General features: G+C 35.5%; 1 protein-coding gene across 1 annotated transcript; it reads left to right on the top strand.

Moving 5' to 3' along the window:
* Positions 1-864: 864 nt before the first annotated feature.
* On the top strand, positions 865-19,654 carry LOC124358770 (protein krueppel-like). The gene is made up of 2 exons (XM_046811067.1): positions 865-978; positions 15,940-19,654. Exons 1-2 carry the CDS (start codon positions 939-941, stop codon positions 17,163-17,165), a joined length of 1,266 nt encoding a protein of 421 aa, XP_046667023.1. The 5' UTR covers positions 865-938; the 3' UTR covers positions 17,166-19,654.
* The last annotated feature ends 3,348 nt before the right edge of the window (positions 19,655-23,002 follow it).

Genomic DNA, 23,002 nt, shown 5'->3' with positions numbered 1-23,002 from the left:
TCAAATTAATGAGTCTAACGTCAGTTCAACTTTTCCTCCTAATCCAGCTTTTTTCTTTGTTTTAACGTTTTTAGTAATTATACGTGATTAGGATGAAAACAATTTCAACGATAACAGGCTAGGTCACACTGTTCTCGAACAGCCATATAGAGATTGAGAGAAGGAAAGTACTCAGGGATACAGATGATACATGATAAGGAACAACATGAATACAAAAATATCATGTTGCGATCTCACTGTATCAAAGATTTTCACTTCATAATTGTACCAAGACAATTACGCAATTGTTATAATCGAAGTTCTGCAAAGTTTTGTGGGTTAATCTCTTTAAGCTTTGCAAAATCATATTAAAATTTTAATTAACATAATATAATATAAATGAGTATACTACTTCATGAATTTCCATGCTGTATAGTTATGAATAATTGTTCAATTACTGTAATAAGCATTCGAAGCAAACAAAGAATTTTAATTTGCATTCTCTATATATGTAAATAAAAATGTAAATTCTCGCGAAAATACTAAGAAAAGGTATTATCGTATCATTCAAGATATTGAATTCTAGCGGTATATTGTGATTTAGGAGCAACTGCCTGATAGATCTCCAGACAGATGCGGAGTTCAGCTCAGCTCAACGGCGGGTGAGTTGAGGAGGACAGACGAGCTAAGGAAAGTGTGTGGACTTGACAGTGTTTGTGCGGGCTGCGACGCAACACATGATAAGGCCGAGAAGGGTGGTCAGAGACAGAAGGACGGAGGGGTGCCGGTAGGGGTGGAGGGAGGTTTCCGCGTTTCTGGAGAGCGTAGAGGGGGGAGGGCGCATGGCAGGAGAGCGCGGCTCGGCTCGCAGTTTACCTCGATTCACGCATTTTCAGTGATGTGTGCGTAGGTTGCCAGTTGTCAGTAGTAGAGTGTAGGGTAGGTTAGTGTTAGTAGTGATGGCGCTTTCCGTACTCCCGGATACCGCTCCCAAGAAGGGTGAGTTGTCAACCCTTCAATCATTTATATTAATACAATATTTATGTGAAATTCTTTATATTTTACAATTCTAATATTTGGTTGCGTTTAATCTAATATAGTAAAATATACTCGCAAATTTATTGCAACTTTCTGACAGTTACGAAATTTAATTTAAACATTTAGTACAAATTTCTTGTTTGCCTACCGTCAGGATTTACAAATATTGGTATGTTTTTTTTTTTATTAACCCAACATTTAGTAAGTACCACCTTAGGAAAATAGTACACTTGAATTTTAATAGGACGACATATATTATTGTGTACATAGGTTACATATATCACAACGTATGTGTTCTTATTCAAAATGTCCAACATCCAGTATTTATATTTTGAAACTAAATTTAAAAAAACGTACAATTATACTAACAATGTTTTCTTGTGTTGTAACATAAATAACAGTGTGATTAAAATAGTGTTAAAACTGTTACTAGCATCTTTAACATAATTTAATCAATGTTTTATCTTTATATTGTTAAACATTAATTAAGTGATGGATTTAATAATGTATTTTTTCTTTAACATAAACAATATATGCATTTGTTGTTATTGTAACGTCAATTCAGTGCCCGTCAGTGAATCATCCCGTATATTATACAATTAACAGGCTGTATGTTTTAATATTAATAAGTTGAAGTAGTAGGTGTTGACAAATAATTTAATTAACGAACTAAGGATGCATTTGATTTGTATGAACATAGTTGAAATATAATTTTAAATTCTTTGATAAAATAAATCGATTTTCCTATATTCTAGATACAGTGTTGAGTCTGTTTTTGTTCAGTTATATTGATCCTTTAAGTATGGATAAAGGTTTGATGTTGTGTAACGATCCTTGTGTCATATGCAGCTGTCAAAGATATTTTTAATAACTAGGGCATCTAAACTTTTGGGATGTATTTATTATCTTCTATTCTTCCTGGATTTATTATCAGACGATTCATCCTAGCCTACTCTTAATCGGAATATGAAAATAAATTGTCATTGTCTACAATATTACAGTATATTATACAGTAGAGGAACTACTAAAGCAGAGTGCAATATGTTGTTATCTGTTTTGTGAGAATTCTATAATTAGATTTTTTATCCACGCGTTCCTTCCGGGAAATATTGGACGGGAAACATCCAGGCAATTCCGGGAACTGGCGAACTCTTCCCACGGCTGCTGTTTACTTCCTGTTTGATTGCATATAATAATTTGTAAGTTAAATATTTTGAATAACATTCCTAAACGTGTTCAAACTTCAGTTTCTTCTTTATTACTTTCTATATTGACCATTAATCGAAAACATATAATTAACAAAACACTTTTCATAAAATTAACAAATCCCCTAACAATGGACGCCTTATACCACTCAGCGGTCATTTTTTTATTGAGCCTTATATTTCTTGACAACCTGTTATCAGATGCTATGTATTCTATGAATCATCTTTATTGAACTATTTTTTTCTAGGATTAAGGAACATTATAGACACGAAAGTCTGATCGATTAAAAACAATTGTTGTAGTCAAATAGCAACCGACGCCGCGCCGCATTCACTATGTAGCAAACACTATTAGTATAATAATGTGTCCAAATAACTATTAATATGTATACTACAAATTCTGTTTCACCCTTTTAAAAATTTCTGTGGTCAACTTTTATATGAAATTGATGACTGAACTATCAAAATTAGTTTGCAATCATTCCGTATGACCAACGTTTTAAATCTTTTAAATTTTAAGGACAAAGAGTTGTAACTAATACCTGAATAAGTAACAAATATCTGCCGTTTTAATAATGTTAGCACGTTTGTGAATGGCATGCAGTTAAAAAAATTATGGTTGCCTGTAAAGTCGGTTTTACGGGCGAAGATTTTGCGTGACAACGTCTTTTTCTCGGTAGAATATTTATTGATATGAATATTATTAAATTGCACAATAGGAACAAGGAATTGAATGAAAATAAGAATTGCACAAATTTTAACTATAGAAATATATTTTGTTTACTAAAACATTGTACATAATTTGAAATTAATTAAAATTTGTTATTGTAAATGGTAAAGTTGAATAAAACATTTACTAAAATTGGAATTTGAAATTCTTGCTAAACACAGTTAAATTCTAACTCCGCGCGTGGTGATTGGTCGGTTTAGTTCGCTTGTTTGGTCGCACTGTTATGACAGGTTAGAGGTTATAATTTGTTATTTTAAATGTTTGACTAGCAATACGCGCTGTTTCTTCTCAATCGACTGAATTACGATTGATTGCAGAGTGATTTAAACTAATAATTTACTTAACACTATCAACATATTGTGTCAATAGTATGACATAACCTATAAACTCAGTTTCTCAACTTTTGTGTCAATCTAACAATTAATCAATCAATCATAGTTTACGATAATGAAATATCAGTGTACAATTATTTACCTTTATTGTTGTAGTTGTTGTAAATGACGAATCTAAGCACTCCACATTTTCACGAATAAACATAGTTATCTGCTTTATCCCGTGCGGCGGACCCACAGTTATCTGCTTTATCCCGTGCGGCGGACCCACAGTTATCTGCTTTATCCCGTGCGGCGGACCCACTGGACGGGCATCGTAACGTTACCGGGCGTTACACTTTTTCATGAGTGACTCCGAGCCGCAACCTAATTTAAGACGTTGTCACGTCAAAAATCTTTATTTTAAATTGAGGAGATTAACGTTTTGGAGATATAAAGCCATTTTTGCGCGTACAATAAACCGCGTTCAACCATCAGAAGTGTGATCAAGATAACAATTGATAATTTGAACACAAATGGCGGCCATTGTTTACATTTTGGTCTTGTAAATGATGCGAATATAAACTTTCTTGGTTGTAAGTGGTACATTTTAAGAATTAAATATGTTAGTAGTTTCGACATTATAAAATTGAATATTGAATTTAGTATCATTAATAAGGATTCCATTTTTTTTATCCATTTCAGAATGTTTTATGGAGATTGTTTTGCAACACAGTAGGTTTCAGCAACACTAAGTACTTCTCAAAATAAATTCCTTTTAAAAGCTGATGTTAATAATTTTTTATTGACAGTATGTTTTATTTAGAATAGAAAATCATTCTTATTGGTATCGTTTTTAACATAAATCATATGATTATGTCGGTTTTTCATTTTTGCTGTAGTTCTTACAGTGTTTCTGGTTAGATGAACTATTTTTCCGAATATATTTATAGACATACTTAATGTAGGTAGTGGTATGAGAACCGGCGTGACATACAAGACTTAGTTACGCATGAATTTCTGGAACATCCTCATTTCAGCGCCCAAATTATTTGTTCTTTTCCGTACGCTCCTCTCATTTGTAATTGAGTAACGATATACAACGAGTACAACGCAATGCAACTGGACTTAAAGGGATAAAATTAAATGGTAAACATGGTAGACCCAAAATATAAAAGTCTTTCGAAAACATTTGTTATGCGATCCTTTGTACTGTAGAATCCAGCGATAAGATGGCAGACCCTCCGGTGGTTTGCGATGTCGGTGCTGTGGAGAACGTCACATTTAAATTGCTATCGTTTATCTTGCCTTATAGTTGGTTCTTTAGTAATTTAGAAATCATCGTTTTTGTACCCGTTGGAACTTTTTTCCTGTTGATACCTCCTCGAACATTTCGGCCACGCTGAAGAGTCTATCTTTAATCAAAACATCTAAACTACTATTGTATGTAAAATAAAAATGTTTACAAAAGTAAAATTTGTTTTAGTATTTATTACTGATATTTGTTTCTCTTTTCGATACTTCAAATAAAAAACTCCATACATAGTGTGTAGTGTACATAATGGATCGTGAGGAATGCAAATATTTATAACTCGTGTACAATTCAATTGAATGTTGAACCGTCGCTCGTTGATCTGTATTCACATGTTGCTCTACATGCTAGCACTAAAACTAAATATCGGCTCACACATTTTTAAAGGATATAATTTTGATGACTTTTACAAACTTCGTTACTTGTTACGTGTATTGTTTGTTACATTGTTACTTTACGTCTGTTTTATCAATGTAGAATAATCACGGAATATTTCTCACCTATCGCTCTACGTTAAAACCAGACATAAGCTTAAATTATTTTTTTGTCAATCTGTATGGTACCTTTGTTGTAGTGTTTTGCTTCAGATTAGATGTTATAAATTACACTAATCGCATTTCAAGTTCATATATGCCAATTATCTTATAAACACACAACAGGACTTAGTGAAAGAAAACTATTTTTTATTAGAATACTTTTTTGTATTTACTCAGAAATTAAGATATATTATATTCCTATAATTAATAACCACAAATTAAGAACACATTTTTGTTTGTATGAGCCTAAGTTACAAATATTTTGTAGATGCAATTATTTTACAGGAAACCTATACATGATGATATGTTTATCATTGTTAAACAAATTTCGTGCAAGAAATGTAACAGTATTTTCGTGATTATGTTATGCGTTACAAAGCTACTGTTATAGAATTCTCGTCGAGCAATTTGTGTTGGATATTGATTCCCGTCAATTTTGATATGTTTGCTTTAAAGCCGCAGCTATATTTTATTGTACTTTATCGATGACTGTATTTGACTGAACAATGAACTATGATGGATTTTTAGATATCAAATACTGTTTTGATGCTTTTCTGCGTATAAGTTAGTGATAAATACGCTATTAATATTCCTTCCGGCTCAGTCAGAATACAGGCCACCCCGCGGGGCTGGAGCTGCTTGCTAGCATTTTGTTCTTGCTATGAATTGTAATTTTAAAGCGTTGTCAAGACTACATATTTCACAATTATTTTGAAATTTTCCTGTTTTTATTTTAACAAATATATGTATAATTCATCGTTTTACGCAGCGTTAATTTACATGTCTCGGAGATATTCAAAAGCCTCAACACTAATGCATTCATTGTAAGTTTTAGTTGTGTTTTTTTCTGAATAAGAATGAGATAATAGAAATGTAGTTAGCTGCCATTTTAAATAGTTTTAACTTAATCTGTTGGGCCCAGTACAAAGAACATTATTACAACCACTTACGAAATTTAATGAATAAACGCACGCAAACAAAGCCATCTTTATTGTTATACATCTTCTAGAAAAACGAGGTGCTTACCTTTGACCTAATGGCCGACCAGAAGACACGAATGTTGGAGAAAACAACATAACCAATTTCGATAAGTTTCGTCAATCTTTTCCCTCCTTTGTATATAGAATTTGAAATTTTAAACTAAAAAATGATAAGCAGTTACTAAATAAATACATTCATTCCAGTAATATAGGACACATACTGTACATAAATCAGATTTTCCGTGGTAACAACATGCTATAATATTTTTAAAATGTGTTTAAATTTTCAAGATGAAGTCGCGTTTAGACAGCTAAGAGAAAGAAAATTAATATTTTGAGCGTGAAGCTTAGAACACGATCCACAAAAGGAAATGGAACTAAACTCCTTATAATAATGTTTTAGGTTAAAATAGACATATAGTTTCATTGGGCCCAGTTAAAAATAAAGCTATAGTTACAATGTTATGTTTATTAATTGCCAACTTGCCTCTTAGCTTCTTTTGTGTGAATGCGTTAATTTAATTTATTTGCCCCAAATTTACTATTAGCTGATGCCTTCACATTTTGAAATCGTTTTACAACGAGTAGGTAGATTTATTATGGCTATCCTTACCTAATTTTAGGTCTTGAAATTGGCATTTCAGATCCTCCGACTTCTAAAGTCGGTAAGTAGGTGATATAACAAAACGTAAGACAATCGTGAATCACACAACATACGCTTACCATAATGCTAAGTTAGCTGATGCCTCAGACCCAGCAACCCCCCCCCCCTTTACATCCGCCCCCACTACCAAATCAACTCGTTTGTCTCAGACCTCATCTACATTTGTAACTAAGGGAAACATTTACATATCCCATACCGTTTTCACGTGCCTCCCTCAGCCTCATTTAATCCCACCATTTTTACAACAATTATTCTGTTTTTCTTTTAGTATCTGGCAAATAATCAATCGTATATTTAAACTCTAGAAGAGTTAACTTTAGATGATAAAAATTTAGTCAATAAACTGTTGGATAATAGCCGAAAAACCTCATAAGACTTTGTAATGGTCTTTTATAATAATTTGTATATGTAAATAATTGGTATCGTATTATGTATCTAATTACATAAACTAAAACAAGTTTGGTGTTTAATTATGCTCACTTTTTTATAAATTATTGTTTTGACATTATTTGCTTTTGTTCGTTAGATGACAGAATACTATTTTACAATAGCTAATAATAATATGGTGTTTGAACTGTTAAATCCATAATTGTATTATTAATGCCATTATTAAGGCGGTTAAAATATTCGTTTTATTTGACAATATGAAATCAAATTAAAAATAGTCAAGTAAAGAGACTAAGTTCTCTCTGCACCTTACACCTGAAGGTGAAAAATTAAATTATAACATTATTATAATAAACTATTGCAAACCCCCATATTTGATATAATAATTTTCCTAAATAATATTTATCCTATTATATAAAATAAGTAACGTATTACTAAAATAGTAATAAGTGAACAACCTTGTCCTTACATGTTTCTAGGCTTTATTTAGAAAAATAATAGAAGGAGTTGCGTACAGCTAAGCCTCCAATTCCTGCAGTAGGCAATAAAGAGCCACAAGAGTTAGGAAGTAGTATCTCACAGCCCCGTGTATCTACCATTACTTTCCCGCGTACTCGAGAACACAAGGGAATTCTAATGTAATATTTTATTATTGAGTCGGAATGCACAGTATATACTAATATTTACCATTCCATTTCCTCCTTCACTTAAAGTGTTCTAATATTTAATTTTTAGGACGCATATATACTTCTTAATGTGTATTCTATTCCGAGATATAATTAGTCTAAAACGCATGGTCATGTCAATGCAGCATGCTTTACATAGTGTAAATTACGGAATGTCACACTTAATACATTTATAGCGTATTTTCAATTACAACATTGATTGGGTGTTAAAAGTAATCCGATAAAGGTATTCCCTTAAACATTATCTTATTTTAATTTGTACTTTTATAGTCTAAACATCGTATTAATAACAAGGTTTCTAGCAGAAATAAATACATTTGTTGAAAACGTGCCTCCGTTAAAAAATAAAAATTTCAAAAAGTTATTTTGTAGCTTTAGTATACTTTTAATACTGATATTGCAGCAGTAGTACTTTTAAGTAACGTAATTAATTTAGTAGACCTTCTTTGTTAGTAACATTTATTTAAATTGTAATATTTGCAGTTACCAACGTTAAAATAATTTCTTTTATAGTCTTAAAAAGCGCGACCAACCCATTAAATGTTTATATGTGACAATACATTTTACAGGGCAGTGATAATTATTTGCCCATTTCTGAATAAAGTGCAGGATCAATTTATTTAACAACTATCATGGTTTCGACGATTGTAATTTCATTCTTTCTCTTGAATTGGATTTTAATTTGATAACACTATTGATAAGTATTACATTGTAAAAAACCTCCGCCGTTTTTTACACATTGCCAAATGGCGGCGCGGATATCTCGGTGGCTGTGGAAGAGATCAGCTGTTCACTACCGGCTGATCCTCACATGTGTTTCTCATAAGTGGTATTAGCACTTCCTGCCAGCATTCCTCAATCCTTTGCGTCCTGCCTCGAGTCCTTCCTCTCTGCTTCTGCGCTCATCAGACCTCGTTAGCTTTCCGCCACCTTGTAGAATTCTTTTAGTGTAACAATCCTTCAACGTATTAGTGATCTGCTTGTTCTAAAATAGCAGATCGTCAAATACCTGACGATTGCTATAACATTGTTTTTATTTTTTACGCAATAAATAATTTATTATAATTGTTTGTATTTCATTTTGAAGGTATAAACTGATATTACTACTTCATTCTGTTGTGATCCATCTGCCTATGTAACATGTAAATGATTTGGAGTTTTTTTTTAATTAGTAATTTCAGTAAAATATTACTTCAAAGAAATTGCAACCCTCACATTTAAACCATTTATTGCTCAAGACTATTCACCCTTGGAGTATATTAAAAAATGTGTGATTAAAATTTATAAACTTTATTGCTTATAACCATAACTTTATGGTTTTATAGCTGTGCGTTTAAAAACCACATATTTTTAACTGGTTGTACCTTTATTATAAGAAATAAAATTACAAAAAAGCTCTTTTTAGTAGCAAAGATTTAATAAAAAAAACTGTAGATTAAGCAACAAAATAAAATAATAGCCTACATGTTAGTATTTTTAAAGTAAATAAACAATATTTATTGGTTTATAAATGAATTTAATGTTTAATGAGGCATGCTCAAAATCTATTTATACGCATGTTTTAGTCAATAGTTATAATCAAAACCTAGTTATATTCATTCTAGCTTTTTACATTCTATAATTGTTTCGGAAAATATCTAAACTTACGCGAAAACTTACAACACAAACCGCGGTAAACGGACTATAACAATTTCCATATTGTGACGTAAATCTCAGTAAACGTAAACACGAATTTACATGATCACATTGTTTATTTATTCTTACTGTTTGCTAATATGCCACGCTTAAAAAATATAGTCGTATATTTGTATTCAGAAAGCAATATGAAACAAGTATAAATGATTTTTATGGTCAGAAAACTACAGTGATCAATGTAAAATAAACTTTGTATGTAATCTCATTAATCTGTAATTTAAAATTGTAAATGATTTTCATGTAAAATTGTGAAAATTGCAAAAGTCACATGCTACATCCTGTTAAAACCCTTCTTCAAATAGGGTTTCTCTATTTAATACGACTTAGGCGGGAGATTTTATTTTATTTTTAGCTAAAATACTTCATTATGTTAAATTATTTTAATTTGTTATAAAACAACATATCTTCAACCCTGCTACAACACCCTGGGGCCGAACTGAGTACACAGGAAGGTCAGGAAGGCTGGCGGAAGCGCCGGGCCCTGATGGTCACCCATTTTGAGTGCGTGGGAGCCATTTTGGATGTGATCGATGGCGGCCGGCGATTGGTCACTGTAATGAGCCCCTCTATGACGTCACCACATTAGTAGGGCTACTGTTGATATTGCCGAGGGGCCACTGCTTCATTACGACGCCAACTCTTTGTTTTGATTCTGAGGGAGATTGCGACCCCAGTTGGGGGTCGGTGGGAGGGGGGGGGGGACAGGCGGCGTCGCCAACTTTTAACTAGGAATCGATTTTCCAGAATCTCTCTTATCTTAATTAGTAATGCTGTTTAATGCACGCTTTGCGAGGTAGCGGGGCAAGTAAGCCGCTTTCTGTGAGGGAAACTTCAGAAACACAGACTACATCAGTATTCTGGCGGTCCGCCTAACTGTGGATTTTGTACAGAGATGTTACGCATCAAAAGACACTATGATGCAGATGTTTATTTTTCATAGACTACATCAGTATTCTGGCGGTCCGCCTAACTGTGGATTTTGTACAGAGATGTTACGCATCAAAAGACACTATGATGCAGATGTTTATTTTTCATAGACTACATCAGTACTCTGGCGGTCCGCCTAACTGTGGATTTTGTACAGAGATGTTACGCATCAAAAGACACTATGATGCAGATGTTTATTTTTCATAGACTACATCAGTACTCTGGCGGTCCGCCTAACTGTGGATTTTTGTACAGAGATGTTACGCATCAAAAGACACTATGATGCAGATGTTTATTTTTCATAGACTACATCAGTACTCTGGCGGTCCGCCTAACTGTGGATTTTGTACAGAGATGTTACGCATCAAAAGACACTATGATGCAGATGTTTATTTTTCATAGACTACATCAGTACTCTGGCGGTCCGCCTAACTGTGGATTTTGTACAGAGATGTTACGCATCAAAAGACACTATGATGCAGATGTTTATTTTTCATAGACTACATCAGTACTCTGGCGGTCCGCCTAACTGTGGATTTTGTACAGAGATGTTACGCATCAAAAGACACTATGATGCAGATGTTTTATTTTTCATAGACTACATCAGTACTCTGGCGGTCCGCCTAAACTGTGGATTTTGTACAGAGATGTTACGCATCAAAAGACACTATGATGCAGATGTTTATTTTTCATAGACTACATCAGTACTCTGGCGGTCCGCCTAACTGTGGATTTTGTACAGAGATGTTACGCATCAAAAGACACTATGATGCAGATGTTTATTTTTCATAGACTACATCAGTACTCTGGCGGTCCGCCTAACTGTGGATTTTGTACAGAGATGTTACGCATCAAAAGACACTATGATGCAGATGTTTATTTTTCATAGACTACATCAGTACTCTGGCGGTCCGCCTAAACTGTGGATTTTGTACAGAGATGTTACGCATCAAAAGACACTATGATGCAGATGTTTATTTTTCATAAGTATCAGTTGTGGGTAGGGGTTTTCTGGTACTGTTCAAGTCCCTTGGTACTGTATCTGCATGTTCCATTATAGTACAGCGTGCCGAGTAATTTGTTATAGTATCCGGTAAACTATAAACGTCCTGGTTGGCACTACTTTTATCAGGAGTGTGATTATAAAGTGGACACTCTTGAACGAATAAATTTAGTTTCTAAACCTATTATCAAAAAGTTAGGTTTGAATTTTGTTTTAAGCAGCACGTGTTCAGGTTTGATTTTTGTTTTAAGCAGCACGTGTTCAGGTTTGATTTTTGTTTTCAGCAGCACCTGTTCATTTTCATTTTTAATCCTATGCCATTTCCTTCTTTCTCTACTTTTGCACTCGGATGCAATGTATTGTTAATTAGTGTTTCTTTACAGCATGTTTGTATAAAATTGTACTAACGAACTGTAAAAATGCTGTGTATAAATAACGATATAATATAAAGAGATCATAACCAACAATAATATACATACCATTCCACTAAATATCTTATATGGATAAGTATGCGACCAAATTTCACTTATGAATGAATAGGCTAGACAATGATATATTCTTAAGTCTAGTGAGAGCGCTTTTAGTAACTGATAAATACGATGTATGCATTAGTTTAATATTCGCTCAGCAGATTTGTTTAAAAGTCTACTTTCAGAATTTTTTTTTATTTCGTGTTAAATTGGGGAAATAATCTTGGTTAGGATTGTACTATATTGTAATAATAAATCAGTGATAACGTGGTCAAACTCATAGTATTATTTTTCTTCGCAGAATCCAGACAATATTAGAGAATACAAAATACTGTTGTTAATATTAGGAACCCTTTTAATTATTACTTGAATTAAGTAAGTGTAAACTTCTAGCAAGATGAAAACTAGCGTTCAATGTATGCTGAGTGGCCAATTTCTCTATGAGTTGTATAAAACAGTAGCCTTCACAAGTTATATAACAGCAATTTTACACATCCTTGGCTGTAACACGTTATCACATGACGGCCTATAGAGTTTTCACGAGCAGACATTGTGACAGTATATAACAATGAAAGCTGCTCGGTGCTAGGCGGGGGGGGGGGGTGGAGGTTAGGGTGTTCTGGTAAGGAAGTGACCGAATGTTCTCACGAAACATCGCACCCTGGCTACGCCCGGTCCACCCCCGGTCACTTCCGGTATGACGTCATCACGTGTCACGTGACCTAGCACAACTCCGCCACCTACCTACCGCACGACATCGAAGTACGAGGGTCCACCATTTCTCATCATACAGATTTTATAAAAGTGTACTTTTGATTTTTAACATGAAGGAAACTATTTAGAGTTGAATTGGTGACAATTAATGAAAATCCAAGTTTAAGAGCGATAACATTAATTTTACCCCCATTAGAACACTGTTAAACCTCAAGTATTTGGTTGTAGTCTTATGCCTTGCCAGTAGAATTGTAGGAATTTCCTCATCTTAAAAGATATGATTATTAAACACCCAAATGCTTTTGTTCATTAATAAACAATAATATCTGAAATAACCAATTATTGTTTAGATGCGTATTATTCATTCTTAAATTGAAGCATCTTCCATAATTACTAGAGACGTAAAATATATCATTGTTTTCAGGGGCTAAAATTAAGATGTCCGCAAATACATACTGCTCTTAAACAACTAATTATATAGCAAGCAAATAATTATTGCAGTTACATTATTATCAAGTATTGCATAATTAATCAATTGATTGTATTTTTAAATTGTCACGTTTAAAAGAGGCATAAACAATTTATACTACTCCTATTAGAAAATATGAAACCTACATATTTTGAAGCTTTAATCAACCATACTGTACTGTATAAAGTTCACTATAATTTATGTCGAACATGTACAATATTAAAATTTTGTACTACAACGTATTTAGATAAATCTATCAGGGAAATGAAAATTAGCGCTTTTATTTGATTGGATGTGTGATTCTAATTTGATTAAAAATATTAACTTTTCACTAATTAGCACACTTTGGGATTCATTCAATAACTAATTAAAGATTTGTTATAAAAAGGAGGCAATTTAAATCAAGAGTTTTTATTGAAAGCGATGTTTCAAATTTATCTAACATAATTGTAAAGAATCGTTAAGGCTTCTCGTTGAAGAGACTCTCCACCGATCATTACAAAAATAAAAAAATGATTAATTAATGTAGCCAATTAGTGCGTTCCCGGAAGGTTGGGGTGGAAAGGAAGGGGGCAGACATTTTCCCCGCCATGCCGCTATTTCCCGTTTTTATTCCTGTTGGCTTTTGTTGGTAGGTAAATATCTCCAATTACATCGCTGGAATATTTAAGTATTGCTTTACTTTAATAAATTAATTATAATATCTTAATACTTGCGTTATATGTGACATTTCGTATTTTATCACAACTAAATTAAGACAAGATTTGTGAGATGTTGGGACTTGTAGAAATGGAAACGTTTCTACTATTGTAACAGAGGCAAGTTAAATAATTCCAGATTTCAATCTATGGTACATCTTTTAGTAAAATGGTGGATGTTCTATCTGATTCAATCAGTTTTTATCGGATTTGGTGCCTTTTTATTGTGGCATTTTAAAGAGCACTCAATACCTATAGTTAAATGGAAGTTCATTTTGTATCATTAAGACATCATAATTGTATAAATATTGTTATATTCCAACTTTTTAATCTCTTCTTCAAATTCTGATGTGCTTGAGGTTGAAGAAATTAAAACATCTGTTATTCTTGTTCAGATATTCCAGTTATAATGTTCCTAACATCATTGTCCCGTCTCATTTCGACATTTTGTTGGTACACAATTTGGCTTAGCTAATAAATGTTACTGAGAGCAGAGTAAAAGAAAAAACTTGGTGTGATATTAAGAGACAACAGGAAAAATTCTCCTAAATACCTCCCCAGGTATGGGAAAATTCAAACCTCTTATCTTGTTCAGTATAGAATAAATAACGTAGACTAAATTATGTTTTCTAAGTTGTTGGATCAAGTAGTTACATCGAAAGAAAAGAAGTAAATTCTTTCACACAATAAGGTTCAATGCATAACATAATTAACTTACGGACAAATAACATTCAGTAACACTTCGCTTCGAGATCTGCAATCTGATCTCTTCTTCAGGAAAATAACTAACCTAACTCATAATTTATTACAATCTACGTTAAAATAAACAAATCATACCAGAGCGTTGTGACGCGCGTAAGTCGTAAGTAAGAAACCAACACACCGCTCTTCGTTACGTTTAATGTATTCATTCACTCAAAACACGTTAAATGTTGCAAAACGTCAACCTTGGTTATTCATATCATCATATTGGGCTTGTACCTAATAGGCAACACAATATTCAGGAAGACTAATTCAAAACTGGATTCATCTAGACTAACGTTCACGTAGTTTAAGTGCTGGTAGACATTGGTGCACATTTGACATTCTACAGTAGTAAGAAACCAACACATCGCTCTTCGTTACGTTTAATATATTCATTCACTCAAAACACGTTAAATGTTGCAAAACGTCAACCTTGGTTATTCATATTAGCATTGGGCTTGTACCTAATAGGCAACACAATTCAGGAAGACCAATTCAAAAACCGAATCATCTAGACTAACGTTCACGTCGTTTAAGTGCTGGTAGATATTGGTGCACATTTGACATTCTACAGTAGTAAGAAAGCAACACATCGCTCTTCGTTACGTTTAATGTATTCATTCACTCAAAACACGTTAAATGTTGCAAAACGTCAACCTTGGTTATTCATATTAGCATTGGGCTTGTACCTAATAGGCAACACAATTCAGGAAGACCAATTCAAAACCGGATTCATCTAGACTAACGTTCACGTCGTTTAAGTGCTGGTAGACAAGTGCTGGTAGACATTGGTGCACATTTGACATTCTGCAGTTCGAAAGCGCCAGATATGCATGCTTCGGTCACTTTTTGAAACAGTGATTATCTCAATATAATGTGAAAATGTAATATCAAACGACACGAAGACAGGTATATAAAATATCTATTTGTTGTCGCTTGTGTTTGTATTTTTTTCTCCTCAAAGAGGCCCCCTTGCTAAAAATAGCCTGCAGCTCCTTGAGCCCACGCGCCACGAGGTTTTATCCTCCCTCAATTACCTTCTAAACCCTGTCGAGACGCTACCGTGCCGCTGTCACAATAGTGATAAGATCGGCGGCTGCTGCCTGCTATTGAGCCCTTTCTCTGCTCTCCGCCAGTTTGCAGTCAGCACAAAGAGTGTTTGCGGACTGGAGTATTTGTCTTCACGCCCGGCCGGTCTGTCGCCGGCGCTTACATCAGCAACAGCTGATACATTGTGCCGTTCTACTCCTATCATCACTCCTTAAGGAGTGGATACCTGTGAAATTCTATTTATAGAGATATTTAATGAAGTTATATTTCAGGTCATCGACGACTGGAAACAAAGAAATGACAAGTTATTCAATGCGATAACATAGTCGTCCCTGTTGCAGGTCTGACTGCGATGGCTCTCCACCATTCTCTGCTGAAAGACACCCACAATCACGGTCACGGCGATACTGCAGACTCCAAGTCTTCGCCCTCCAGAGATGTTGGCTTCCCCAGCGTGTTGACCCCCAGCCACTTGTTCCCGAGCTTCATGAGTCCCCTGGCCCTGCACGCCAGCCTGGCCACCAACCCGGGTCTCTTCAATCCCTTCGGGTGGCCACCGACTCCTTCGCCCACCAACCACGTCTCCAGCAGCTCCTATCCCGTTAAAACTCCGGTGGCAAAGAAGAGGAAGAAAAAGGAGGACTCCGAAGCGGCCCCTCTGTCACCCCCTACGTCCGGGTCCTCGCCCCAGTCGAACGGCTCCGGCCAAGACGTCGTCACCAGTGCAAAGACCAGCGCGGAAAAACAGGAAAGTAGGGAGAAGGTGTTTACTTGCGGAATATGTAACAGATCTTTCGGTTATAAGCACGTTTTACAAAATCACGAAAGGACTCATACCGGGGAGAAACCGTTCCAGTGTACCCAGTGCCACAAGAGGTTCACGAGGGACCACCACCTCAAGACACACATGCGACTACACACAGGAGAGAAGCCCTACCACTGTACACACTGCGACAGACACTTCGTACAAGTGGCGAACCTCCGGAGACACCTCCGCGTGCACACCGGCGAGCGCCCTTACGCTTGTGAGCTGTGCGCCTCCAGGTTCAGCGACAGCAACCAACTCAAGGCACACATGCTCATACACAAGGGCGAGAAGCCGTTCCACTGCGTCCTCTGCGACGGTAAGTTCCGGCGACGACACCACCTCATGCACCACAAGTGTCAGGGCAAAGACCAGGACTGTCTGGACCTGTTCAACCCTCCGGTGTACGTGGAACAGAGATTCACTCCCAGCCCCTGCCAGGACTTAGAGGACATGGAAGATGTCGAGGAGGAAGAGGAAGAGGATGACCATTCCGTCCTCGCCCACAACAACAACTCCACGAAGAAGATAAGGGAGAGAAAGTCCAAGTCTGTGATCCGATACCAAAGACCGCCCCAGATCCTCCCCATCTCCATGGATCTACCCGAGCAGACGGAACCAGAAGACCTCTCCATGTCTTCCCACCGCAATAACAACAATAATAACTCCAACTCCGACTCTCCACACTCATCTCCGCACTCGGACGTCGATGAGCACCTCCAATACGTGCATCCAAAGTTCAGGAAGTACCTCACCTCCTAGTAAAATAACCCCACCTGGATAAACTACTACGGGTATGTACCGAGTACGGTATTAGTCAGTCATCTATAGTATTTTTATATTCTAGAGTGTACATAATATGTGAAACGATGTTACGTACTTTACCAGGTGCTTAGGAACTTATATTATACCACTGTTCCCTCATTAGAAATGTTTGACGATACTTAGATTAAACTGAACCAACACTGTGAAACTACATCTATCATATCAAATCTTTAATGTACACTATTTTTATACTTTATAGCTGCTGTTGTATTTTTAATCTCATCCCTTGCGATTTTCTCTTCTCGGGATGATTAATTTGTAAGTGACTGAGAATTATAACATTAATTTTAACAGCAATTAAAACTGTTTCTTGTAGGCTAGTCCTCTTTGCTCAATTTGTGGGATAGAACTTACAATTTTCTCGGATCTGCGACTTCCTAAACAACCAAGTTTCTTATTAGGTAACCGAGTTTGGTTGTTGTTGTTTATTATATTTATTATTTATTGTTTTTATTTACTTTAAATATTTTATTGTGAAAACTTGGTCTGTTAACGACGGGTTCTTTATCACTTGTTTTATTTTGATTGATTGTTTACTTATGAATACTTTGCTAGCGTTTCACGCTTTTAACATTCCTATTATTACACTATTGTGATTTATTCTATAGTGCCATGTTCTATGTTGAGTAATTGCTGAGGCTGCGTGCACCCTGTATGTGTTGTTAACATTTTGTATTAAGGATTTTATAAGTCTCTAAGTTCTAATTATTTTTCATATGATATACAGTGTAGTGTGGTAATTTATGGATAGCAATTTGTGCATACCCAAAAGCGGTTTTATTGAGAGCAAATTCCTAGCTTGGATTTGATTTCAAACAACGAAGACATTGATTGAATAATTAAGAAGATAGATACTCTACTTGTAACATCCATTACGGACCTTTTTAGCAAATCGAGAATAGCAACTGTTATACATTTTTTACCCATTCAAACATAAAAGAACGTAATCTTAAGTTGACATTAAAATAAGAATTTGTAAAACACTGTATGTTTTTTGTGTTACTTGTTCACGGCAAAAATATTTCGTGTTGAAAAAAGATCTCCTTTTCAAAAGGCTTTGCTTTCAATCCTCTGGAACACAGCCTGCTGGACATGAATTGGTCTTTTATTTACCTAGTCTGATATTTAGTTTGATACTAAGCTAAGCTTCCAATATTCAAATCGATGTTGTTTAAAAAGTGTTTTCCCCAGTTGGAAAACACAGAACGTTTTTACCATTGTTACTTCCATTCCCAGGATGCTCGTTGTGAACTCTGCAAGGCCGGGGCAAGGCAGGTAGTCCATGGGACCGGAAGAACATGCAAACTGACCCTAAATCTGCCAAGCACAATAATACATAATAAACCATTGCGAAATTCTGGACTCAGGGTGTGACGGGGGTGGTTTAGGGCAGTGACCTGCTTCAAACACGCCGCCGCCCCCGGGCCTTTGTGAGGATTTCGTTCATTATTCCGTATTATATTTTCCGATCCAGTAGAGACTGATAGAAGGAGGAATGTTCTCTTCTTTAGGAAAACCTTTTTTTGTTACGATTTAGTTCCTGGTCGAAGACTATGCCAAAAGATCCATTCATAGTAAAAGACTCATCATCCCCTCTTTACAACTTAATGTTCTGCTCGTAAAAACCGATTTATTTGTATAATTAGATCTTTTTTAATAGTTGCACGCAGCCATTGTTCTATAGATGTTGTAAACGCTTGTTCTGTTGGTTGTATAACTATCCTATTAAACTGTAAGTTTCTTATGTGTTATTGTTTCGTAGGCATAATCGTACGTAATACAGGGTTGACTACACTCGTATTTTATCTGGTCTGTAGTATTTTGTACAAAGTTTGTATTTACTTTTATAGTGTATATTAGTAGTTGCTCCGTAAGGGAGGAATATACAACTCATCTACCTCGTGTCTAGTGTAAAACAACAGCTACCTGTTAGTAACGGTTGACAGTATGCATTGTTACTTTGTCGTCAATCAGTTTAAAACTAATACTGAACTTCACCATTTAAACTGATTGTGTAATGATTTATATTAGTTTACAACTAAATAAACTATATTCTTATTTTACCAGTGTAGAATATTTTAATGCAATATATAATGTGAGTCAACCATTGAATTTTATTTTGTGCATACCGATAACAACATGCTGGCGATTACTGATAACAGCATGCTGGTGATTACTGATAATATCATGCTGGTGATTACTGATAACAACATGCTGGTGATTACTGATAACAACATGCTGTTGGTTACTGATAACAGCATGCTGGTGATTAGTGACAACAAGATACTGTTTACAAAACCTAATAGGTAGCTGAGCCTAAGACTGATTACCTGTGTTTATACCAATGTATTTTGTACAGATTAAGAATTTGGCAGTGAAATATTGAATTGTATTTAATTTTGTAATATATAATACCACATAAATGTGGAAATATTTTATGGTATTTATTATTTAACCCAATTCTTTTGAATTTACCTTTGGAAACGTCCAATTAAGCAATATGTACAAATTTGAATGAGGGCATATATTTGAACAATCTAAAAATATTGCAAACTGTAACTTTTTTAAATAATTACAACTAACAATATATGAATTGGATTGCAATCGTTATGAGTAATAATCAACAGAATGCAACTCAACTATGCACTTGCAAACATAAACTTTAGGAAGGTCACGCATTTATTAATTTTTGGAAAAGAGCAAAAGTTCTTGAAGGATTTATGCTTATGCCTACATTGTATAGTTTCGTTTATTGTTAAGGAACCGAAGCGACAGGGCCTTCGCAAGATCGTGTCGGCCGACCGTCTACGTCTCGTCTGGGCAATAACTATTGATAGAAAAGCCCTAGAAGTTTGAAACTTGGTACATAGCTCCACTGGGATAAAAAAAGGACAGTCCTTCCGTCAAACCGTCACGTCGCGTCGGCGCGATTAAGGGTTAGGTCCAGACGGGTTCTTGGATACCCCGTTATATTGGTTTTTTTATTTTTTTGTAACAAAAATATTATATTTGCGGAACTATTCCATTTCTTCCCAAGCAATTTAAAAAAAGAACCATGAAAGTATTTATACTTATATTGGTGGTGATTTAAAATTTGGCATTTTTAACAGATACGACATTTGAAGATGATTATTACAACGTGCGAACACGTCATAACATATCACGAGGATTATTTCTTAATAAAAGCTGATATACAAATGAACATATAATTACGCATACAATGTGTTGAAGCAAGAGGGACAGCCAATTATTCCATTGAGTGGATAAGACATACTTCTGGCTTCTAGAGGTCTGATTAGTCTGTCATGTTATGTTTCAACATTTGCTCAACCCCTCCACCTTGTTCGTCACCTCCAAGAACAAAGCCGGCTCGCGATATCCACCTGACAGCCCGGCCGCGTGCAGGCCGCCGCCTCCCGTCACCTGCCTACCACCGTCGCGGGTCCGCCATACTCCATCCCGCCACCGCCACCTGGATATAATGAATGTGGGGCACGCGCACATCGGCTCATTTCCGCGTGATGGGGAGCCGCGCGCTCGTTTTTTGCGCGAATTCGACAGCGTTTCTACCCCAAAACCCGTTAGGGGGTGGTGAATACTATGATTAGTCGCATTCTGGCATGTGTTTGAAAACCCTTCACAAAATATCACCTTACAAGATGTTACCCTGTTTTTTCCCGACGAGGCGCCCGGTTTAACCTACATTTCTGGTAACGGCTCGTCTACCCTTTGTGTACGATTATCGGAGCGAAACCCGACCGAATTGCCAAAAACGGGTCGGTCCAATAAAAAGAGCGGTGCCGTTCTCCAGAGCCCCGGAGATTTGCTATCGGAATCCTGTCAAAACTGATAGAATCACACCACAGTTTTTTGTTAATTTTCCGTAACTTTCCAGAAAAAGTAAGGCTAAAGTCTCATCACATTCATAAGTAAGCTAAAGGTATAATTATAAAAGTTATTAAAAAACAAGCCCTTTTGTATCACCATAGTCAGGATTAAGATACATTTATGTCATAGTCCAAAGAAATGGCGCTTGAAACTAGGACCACCTTTCTCTAGAGTGTTCAGCACACACATTTTGGACAGTTTAACCTGTAACAGCTCTCAGATTTTGAGAGCTGCCGGCCTCTGAAGCTTTCTCGCCTCTAGTAAATTTTGGCCTTTACAATCTGGCAGCCACAGAGAGTACTCAATTTCAGGGAGCTCCCGAATGAAGGTTCGTTTCTGGTATCGCTTGTTTCTTGGAGTTCCCAGTCTCTAGAAGCGTTCCACCTGGGGGAGCATCAGACAACTAGAAATCCACCGCATGTGATAGCTTTCGGCGTGTGGAATTAAACGATCATAGAAGTTCCTCTTACTGAACACACCTGCCAACTAAAATCTGTAGACATCTGAAATCTTCTACTCTATGTAAAATATTTGCCTGTGGAAGATCGTGCCATGTGGTTGGTTTGAGGTCCTGGCAAATCCTTTCCTCTGAAAGACTCCCAACACCATTTTCAACTTTCCAGCCTATAGAAGTTTTCTGCGTGAGACAAACTTCAGTCATTGTTTGTTCTTAGCCTAAATCAATAGTACTGATGAAGCCATGTATATATCAAGCGTTAATATTACCTATTACAAAGATTCTTATTTCATCAATAGGCATATATTAATTTTCGTTGATTAACATTTTATCTATTAAACTTATGTGAACTCAATCATGTATTAGATGTCCTGGGTTATTTGTGTAAAAAAGGAATTTGATTTTCCCGTAACACCACCTGACGTATATTTATGAAACTTTTATTAAAACTCATACATTTCGGAGATTTTTTTGGTTTTATTTCAGTTCTACACAATTAATTGCATTGCAAAAGTTTTTTTTGTGAATTAATAATTATTATTTGTTTACACTCCCATTCATATCCACATATTAGTTAAATCACACTAATTAGCATTGTTGCATGAGTAAACGTTTCTTGTTATTGAATTTCACCTCCTTGCCTCTAAGGGGATTGCTAATTTTTGTTAAAATATGTACCATGGAACAACGTTCATGACAATTTTGGTTTAAATACAAGCATTTATACATCGTGTAGGGTGGCTGTGGTGAAATTGTATTGTATATGGAACTTCACCCTTTAATAGCAACGGGGGCTCAATTTTTTTACTATACTATACAATTCTTTTTACTATATTAGTGACAATATAGTAAAAAAGGGATGTGGAATTCAGTCCGACTGACCCTAACAACGAACGTAGCCTTGTAGACAGTTTATGCGAATTTTCGTAAAAATATTTTGTGAATGCAGAGATAATGTTGATGATGCATACATATATTTTACATAAACACAACAAAAATCTACCTTACACACATTAATGTGAAAGAACCTGAACTGAACCATCTGTAAGAATATTTCCCAACAAGATTGAGGTACCTTAGAATAGAGAGAGCCTTACTTCCTGAGCTTACCACTAGCTGTGTGAATTCCAATGACAACCAATGTGAGTATCCAGGGTTTGCAAATTGTGAAGGAAGGGGTGAACTGAATAGTGGAGATAAAAATAGATTTTAGAGGGTGAACAATTAAGAGTCTGACTGACATCCTGCAGTGTTGTTAAGTTCCTCTCATCCTCTCTAGAAGTACAATTAAAATTGTTATAGTGATTTTACTTAAACGCCCAAAGCATATATGACCACAACTTGTAGATCAATGACGTCCAGCCACAACAGTAATTGTGTTTGATCTCTAATACATTTTAAGTTTTCGTTACAATCTCTTTATTTTGCT

This window comes from Homalodisca vitripennis, chromosome 3, assembly GCF_021130785.1.
Source record: "Homalodisca vitripennis isolate AUS2020 chromosome 3, UT_GWSS_2.1, whole genome shotgun sequence".
In the NCBI taxonomy this organism is placed as follows: Eukaryota; Metazoa; Arthropoda; class Insecta; order Hemiptera; family Cicadellidae; genus Homalodisca; species Homalodisca vitripennis.
The sequence above is the reverse complement of the archived record's forward strand: the minus strand, read 5'-3'. Positions and strand labels throughout refer to the sequence as shown.

Bases quoted from the DNA above. Each gene is read 5' to 3' on its own strand.
- LOC124358770 (XM_046811067.1), top strand. From the start codon at position 939: ATGGCGCTTTCCGTACTCCCGGATACCGCTCCCAAGAAGG. The intron at 979-15,939 runs GTGAGTTGTCAA...TCCCTGTTGCAG, and splicing joins GGATACCGCTCCCAAGAAGG to GTCTGACTGCGATGGCTCTC.